Raw genomic sequence first — 7,628 nt, 5'->3', positions numbered from 1 at the left:
CCTGGCGCGTCTTCTCAGTCAAATTTTAGCTCTTAGCTCGTAGGGGCAGACATGGGAAAACCCAGGCAAACCTAGATTGTCTCTATACCTCAAGTTATCGAAAATGGGGGAGGAAGCACCCTTTTCACTAGCACATCATGGCCTGGTCTGCATCAACCGCATCCTTAGCAGTGTGTCTGGCATATAGGAGGCGCTGAATAACACTTGAAGAAAAGAATGAATGAATGGGAACTCTCTAGGCAACTTTCCTCGAACCTCCCACGCGCCAGAATGTTATTAATATAATGTTTGTGGAATGGGAAACGAGCCTAGTCTCGCTGTTTGGGGCTCTGGGTTCTAGCTACATAAGTAGAACATAGGTTTTCCCTTTGAGTAAACCATTTCACCTCACTGGATCTCAGGCTTCTGGTTCATTAGGGGGGAAAAAGTATCTGATTGAGGCTCTTTACAGGTGTATTACTGTATTTTTATTATGGAGGGATCTTTGCTGACATTTCAAGCACTTCTTTTTGTACTCAGGGAAACTTCTTTAGGTACCTCTTAAAAAGTTGTTCCCCTCTGCTCTTCTTAAGATTTCTAATTGTGGTTTTCCCAGTTTTAATGTAATATTTATGTGTGTGCAGGTTTCTTCACCCCCCCTTCCCTTGATTTTTACTTGCCCTAGTTTAGTGCCTCCTGCCTTAATATCACAGCAATTGATTTTGAATATGCTCATGTGTCCGCAGAGAAAAGACAGCTTTGCAAATGAAAAATTTCAAGCCACTAAGAATAGGAATGTTCTTCCGTACCATCACTCTTTCAAAAACAAAAAAATAATGAGTGCCATGTGTGCTATTGCTTAATAGTGATGGGGAAAAAGGTATACTCCTCTATAGAGACCATGTTGTATATATTCTTAGGTTCGTTTAATAAATAGTTATAGAGCAACTGTTAAGTGCTAAGCTCTGTATTATGCAGAAGTGAGTAAGGCAAATGTGGTTTCTTTCTTCATGGTGTTTACTGCCATGAAGTAAACATGGGGGATGCTGACAATAAACAAGGATAATTATAGATTGTGCTTTAAATAGTACTGTATGAAGGAAGTAAATTGGGTCCTATAATAATATTATACCTGGGAAACCCATTTTAGGCCTGAAATGCTGAGCTCTAAGAGATGAGAAGGAGCCAGCCTATTGAACAGGAAGTATAGTGTTCCAGGCAGAGTGAACCTGAGATGGCAAAGAACCATGCTTGTTACAGTGACTGAAACAGTGTCTTGACTGTGGCTGAAGAGCTGCAGCATATGGTAAATGTGGTTAGAAAGGTAGGCAGGGGTCAGTCCTGTAGGGCATTTTAGAAGGTCATGGTAAAAAATATGATTTGGTTCTAAATGGAGAATGGAGTGGGAAGTCATTGAATGGTTTTTAAGCATTTTCTAAATGATCTTTTGGGTTGATATGTGGAGAATGGGTAATAGAGGCAAAAGGGGAAGCAGGGAAGCCAGTAGAGGCTATTATAGTAGTCTAAATAAGAAAGATTGGAGACTAAAGTTTCACTGGAAATCATAGAAATTTAACCTATATTTTGATAGAAGAATTTATGTTACTAGTAGACTGTGGGAGGTGAAAGAAAAAAAGATTTGCAAGGCTTTGGCTTAGCAAATGAAACTTTAGAGGATGATAGATGTATTCAATATCTTGGTTGTGGAGATGTATATACCTATGCCAGAATTTATGAAGTTTGTACACTTTAAGCATGTACAATTTATTGTATGTCAATTATAGCTCAATGGAACTGTTAAAATTTTTCCAAGGTTCTGGCTTACCCATCCATTTAGGTGGATGATGGTGCCATTTACTAAGATGGGAAAGACAGGGGCAGGAATGGGTTTTAAAATAAGAAATGGTTATCAAGATTTCATTGTGGATATGTTAAATTTTAGGTAACTTTGAGACATCTGCATAGTTTCATAGACAGTATGGATAGTTTATTATGTAAATCTGTATCTTAGGCAAGATTTGGGATGAAGGTATTAGGGTTGTTAATAAGTAGGTGATATAGAAATTTAAAACCATGGACATGGATGGAATTTTGTTAATCTAACAAATCCTATGATAAAAAGAAAGGGAACACGGGAGGAGAAACCGCTCCCAAGAACATTGGTTTTTGAACTAGAATATGTGTATCCTTGGGATACACCTGGCATAGGCCATTTTTAAGAAATAATTTCTAGGTCCTTAGTTTCTGTATATACTCTTTCTAAAACCGATCAGTCTGAAATTGACCTATGTGCTCATGCATAATTCTTTTCCCTTTTCTTTCTTTCTTTTTTTTTTAGAGAAAGCACGCATGTTCACATGTATGAGGGGAGGGGAGAGGTAGAGGGAAAGGGAGAGAGAGAGTCTTAAGCAGGCTCCGCGCAGAGCCTGTTACAGGGCTAGATCTCACAACCCTGAGATCATGACCTGAGCCGAAATCAGAGTCTGAAGCTGAACTGACTGAGCCACCCAGGTGCCCCCCTCCTTATCAAACTCATATTTTTCTACTTGTCAAAAGACAAGTTTACATCTTACTCATCTTTCAATGGTAGCGTTGCTTCCAGGGTGCCTAATTAAGGGGCATTTGGAAATACTTATTTCAGGGAAGTCTTTAATAGTTAATCAAAATTTTATGAGACTGCCAAGGGTTTGTCCACCCCTATTTTATTTTATTTTATTTATTTTTATTTTTATTTTTATTTTTTTTAGATTTATTTATTTATTTATTTATTTCGACAGAGAGAGAGCCAGTGAGAGAGAGAACACAAGCAGGGGGAGTGGGAGAGGAAGAAGCAGGCTCCTATCAGAGAAGCCTGATGTGGGGCTTGATCCCAGAACGCCAGGATCGCGCCCTGAGCCGAAGGCAGACGCTTAACGACTGTGCCACCCAGGTGCCCCTGTCCACCCCTATGTTAAATGCATTTCTATTAAGGTTGAAGTATGGAGTAAGAATTGGTGCATGGTGGTCTGTAAGGGAATGTTCTGAATTCAGGTATATTGTAGAATGGGGTGGTGGGAGTAGATGATTTAGTTGGGTTGTTTGTTGGGAAACTAAGTATGTTTAGGTTTTTATTTTGGGGTTCGTCAGATTGTCTAGAGAAGAGCCTTTCCATTATCCTCCCTGGACGGTAAGGATCTGACTAGGAGCTTAGTGGGAGAAGAGGACTGGAGGAGGGGTCCCCTACATTTTAGCTTTCAGTCTGTATGGTTCCTATGCCCACAACTATACTTGCTGTCCTCTAGTCTAGAAACTGTTTTGTCCTCTCCAGTGAATAAACTCCAGATGTTCTCCTGGGGCAGTTGCTTAATAGCATGAAGTAGATGAGGGCCTCTAGAGATATTTCTTTGCCTCAGACAGCTTATACCAACCCTTAGTCCTTTCATCCGTAGTTCCAAGGTATTAGGTACTGCTTCTTGTGAATTTTTTTTTGAGGATAGTGGAAAGCAAATCGGTTTGCTTCTGAAAAGCTCCCGCTGCTGACTTGGAATTTTAATTTTTATTGTCTGTCTTTTTGGCTTTAAAAATTTTGAGTTATGCCTTGGAAAACTTTTATTCCCCCACCTCTACTCCAAATTATGAATATGATCATCTTTATTTTCTGTAGTACTTTTATGGTTTTATTTTGTACATTTTAAGTTATTAGTCAGTGTGGAATATATTTTTGTCCAGGGTGTGGCAGTAGGTCTTAAATACTTGTTTTCCTCCGGAGGGATAACTTGTTGTCTTAATACCACTTATTGAATAATTTGTTTCTGCTCTGGTTTGAAATGCTACCCCATCATACACTGAGTTTCTCTGTTTGCATTTTTGTTTTATTGTGGAAGAGTACATGTGACACAAATCAAAAGTTACCCATTCCTTTATGATCAATATCTAGAAGCACTTCTTTGAGAAAGGATGACCTGCATAAACATAAAATGTCACAAAGGGGGTGAAGGAAAAAATGGAAGATTATCCTACCTACTTCCTGGAGACCCTGTTCCTTTTGTTCTCCTGCTTTACTCTGAGTGCTCTCTTGTCTGTTAGTTCTACACTTACTGGACTGACTTGAGCTATAGAACCAGGGCACATGTTCTGAAAACCTCTCTGGTATTTCTGTGAGGCATTCGTTTCTTCTCTAAATGGAAGTTAGAACCAGAGGCATTATAACATATGACTGGTTTAGAAACTTTTTTAAAGGGTTCCAAGCATGTCAGAGTCTCGTGTAGTTTTTGTGGTTTGACATATACTCTTTAGGTAATAAAATTTATTAGCTAAAGTAAATTTGCTTATTTCCTATATTATAGGATGTCTCTGGTTATTTGTCTCAATTTTTTAAAGAGCTAGGCCTTGGAATTTGGTAAATATTTTCTAGTGACATTAGTGATTAGTTTATTTTTTATTTTCAAATAAGTGTTCAAAATGAATGGATTATCTTGTTTTAGGAATAATGTGGCTGCTATTCAGTCCATCAATATCATTTATTTGACTGCCAACTTTGTAGATAGGCCTTTCCTTTATATTGTGAGAAGATATAGAAGTGGGGAAATACTTCTTACAGTTTAATAAAGGATTTTATAATTTGCTGATTGATGAGCCATCTAATAGCACTTGTGGTATATACAAACATATAACTCTGAAGAAACTAAAAATCGTCACCCTGTTGGAGCTTACATTTTTCCAAAGATGGCACATACTCATCAGGCTTTTAAACCATTTGAAGGCTGTTAGGTGCTCTTATAGTTGGCAGCTGCGTAGGAAGGGAAACCAGTGTTCAGGCTTTTGAATGCTTCTCATTTTTTTTTCCCTGTGGCATTTTTTAACAGCAGAGCTATTGGAGCATTAGTTTCGAATGGCATATCACTTAGTAGACAACATAAGTGATCAGTCATTCAAGTGATTTAGATTATGCTAATTTTAATGTTCTGTTTCTTCCAGATGTCATCATTGCCAAGAAGAGCAAAAGTAAAGGTGCAGACTGTGGTGTCCAAAGATGAATTCTCTTCCTTGTCTGAATTGTAAGCATATTGGTTTCATATGGGGTTGGGAGAATGACATATATTTTAAGGAAGAATGCATTTTGTCACATTAATGTAAGTCATTTGGTTGAAGAAGGCTGTATATTTTTCATTCATTCGTGAGACAAATGTTTATTGAACTCATGCTTGTGTCTCAAGCTCTGTTTCAGTGTTGGTGTTAAACTATTGAACAAGGAGAGAGAAAATAACCAACTAAATATATAATATGATATTTACACTAGAATGTAAGCTCCCTGAGAGCAGGGAGTTTTTATATTGCTTCAGAGCAGGGTTTCCCAAACTCAGCACTACTGATCAGATAATTCGTTGCTGTGGAGACTGTCCTTTACATTGTAGGATGTTCAGCAGCATCCTTGGTCTCTACGAGCTAGATGCCAATCACATCTAGTTGTGACAACCAAAAATGTCTTCAGACTGTCCAGATATTCCCCATGGGGGCAAAATTGTTTCCCGTTGAGAACCTCTGCTTTACAGCACTGTAGTGTTTGTGCCCTGAAGATATTTGTTAAATAAGTAACTGATTAATGTTAGGCAGTAATAAGTACTCTAAAGGAACATAAAATAGGGCAAGGGATAGCGTGGTCAGTGGTTCTGGGCAGGGGACATCTTGGATAGAGTATTCAGGAAAGTTCTTTTGGAGCATGTGGCAAGAGATCGAAATGAAATTTACAAATACAACTTGCAAAGATCTGGGGTTGGGTGTTCCAAGTAGAGGGAACAGCAAGTGCAAAGACCCTATGGCAGGAGCAAGCTTGGTGTGTTCAGGGAACAGTAAGACCCCTGTGGCCAGATGAGAGTCACGAAGGCAGAGAGTGATTGGAAATGAGATTGGAGTGGGCAGGGCCTAACAGGCCATGACAGAGCGTTAGGGTCTTATTTGAAGTGGTGGAACTGAACTACTATGACTTTGCTCTTTGGTGAGTCAGGTACACCAGGTGGAGTTGTCGTGCAAAGTAAACTTTATTTGCAGCAAATAAAGAAATCACAGGGAATAGCTTTCAAAGCTTCCAAAGAAAGTGAGTGGGTACCTTTTGTTTAAGGTTAGAATGAATATTTAGATAGGAAAGCCTTGTTGTCTGTGTAGAGGCAGGCATCAGGTCATGCGTGCACCTTAAGGAATCATGCCTGTACGTACATTGTAGGTCATGTAAATGAGGCTGAACCTCCTCTTTGGGCGAAGATTTTAGTATTATGATGAGGTAAAGGTAATTCCCAGTCATTCCAAGGGTTACTCCAAGGTCCATCTGCGCAGGCGCGAATCAGGGGTTTAGCTCGAAGGGTCTGAGTGGTCTGGGCCCGTGAGAGGTCTTGTCAGGGCAGTTGCCATCACCTGAAAGGTGGTTTCGGGTTTCATTTGCCTGAGTTAAGAGGTAAGCTGGAAAGAAGAGCTTAAGGAAGAATGTAAACAAAGCAGATGGGCAATAAAGTTCAGGTTTTGGGGTCTAGCTGGTGACAGTAGCTTGAGACAGGGATGTGACGTGCTCTGGTTAACGTTTGTAAAAGATCATTCTGATTTCTTGGTGGAAAACAGACCATAGGGGAGTCAGAATGGAAGCAGGGGGTCAGTTAAGGAGATTACTATAGAAGTCTAGGGTCCTGGAAATGAAAGTGGTGAGAAGTAGTCTAATTTGGTATATATTTTGAAGATAAAGTAGACGAGATATGCTGATGGATTAGATTTAGGGTGTGAAGGAAAGACAGGAATTTGGGGAAGACTGGAAGAGGATCAGGTATGAGGGTGGTAAAATCAGGGCTTCTGTATTGGACTTGGTAAGTTTGAGATGATTGTGAGGCATCCAGTGAAGGTGGATATACAAGTCTTGAGCTCAGATCAAGTGGGAGATAGAAAATTGAGATTCCTCTCTATTCCGCTATCAAATAAGATAAGGTCATCTAGTAAGAGAGCTTAGAAGAGTGCTGAGGACAGAGTCTTAGAGGATCCCAACATTGAAAGGTTGGGGAGAGGAAGAGCGGTAAGCAAAGGGACAAGGAGAAGCTGGAGAAGCTGCCAGGGAAGTAGGAGGAAAACCAGGGGAGTGAAGACCTTGGGAAGACCTGAAAGGTGTGAAGGATGTGTGGTAAGGAGTGAGGGCCGGATGCCTGTGATAGGTCAGTTATGGTTAGTGGGAGATGACCAGCTGTCTTAAAATGGCCTCACATATAATAAAATAATACCTGTTCTTATGTTTTTCTTTCTGACATCTGAAAACCCTTTTGTGTCTGTCATGTGACTTTTGCAATGTTCCCCTGTGAACTGGGGTCTGTGCTCCTGCTGGACAAAACTGAGGTGGAAGGAAGTCGTTCTGCTCAGTTTGGAGATAGTATGAACAGAACCCTGGTTTTCTGTTTCCTTAGTTTTCTAATTCTCCCTCCTTTCAGTGCCACTGCTATGTGTTAGGTGAGTTTAAATGATTTTGTTTGTTTTTGCTTACACTTGGGCTTTAGTTTCCATCTGCTTTTGAAGAGAACTCACTGTAGGGGGACTATCAGTGGCTTGACCTAGGAGAGCATAATGTAGAAGAAAGAAGTCATTTAATCAGGTTTTTGCCTCCAGGCAGAACTTAAACCTTTAGAAAAGCCACAGATCCCTAT

At 39.8% G+C, this 7,628-nt stretch overlaps 1 protein-coding gene across 3 annotated transcripts in view; it reads left to right on the top strand.

Moving 5' to 3' along the window:
* The window catches only part of SRBD1 (S1 RNA binding domain 1), a 197,550-nt gene that overhangs the window by 358 nt on the left and 189,564 nt on the right, over positions 1–7,628 (top strand). For 2 of the 3 annotated variants that reach the window (XM_087863365.1, XM_087863364.1), the window contains exons 2-3: positions 2,757–2,908; positions 4,936–5,015. In XM_087863365.1, the coding sequence (XP_087719491.1) occupies positions 2,834–2,908; positions 4,936–5,015 (155 nt within the window). In that variant the 5' untranslated portion in view covers positions 2,757–2,833. The remainder of the gene's footprint in view (positions 1–2,756; positions 2,909–4,935; positions 5,016–7,628) is intronic. The other variant, XM_045787914.2, reaches the window with a different exon arrangement.

This window comes from Ursus americanus, chromosome 7, assembly GCF_024610735.1.
Source record: "Ursus americanus isolate L20-20 chromosome 7, mUrsAme1.1.p, whole genome shotgun sequence".
In the NCBI taxonomy this organism is placed as follows: domain Eukaryota; kingdom Metazoa; phylum Chordata; class Mammalia; order Carnivora; family Ursidae; genus Ursus; species Ursus americanus.
The sequence above is the reverse complement of the archived record's forward strand: the minus strand, read 5'-3'. Positions and strand labels throughout refer to the sequence as shown.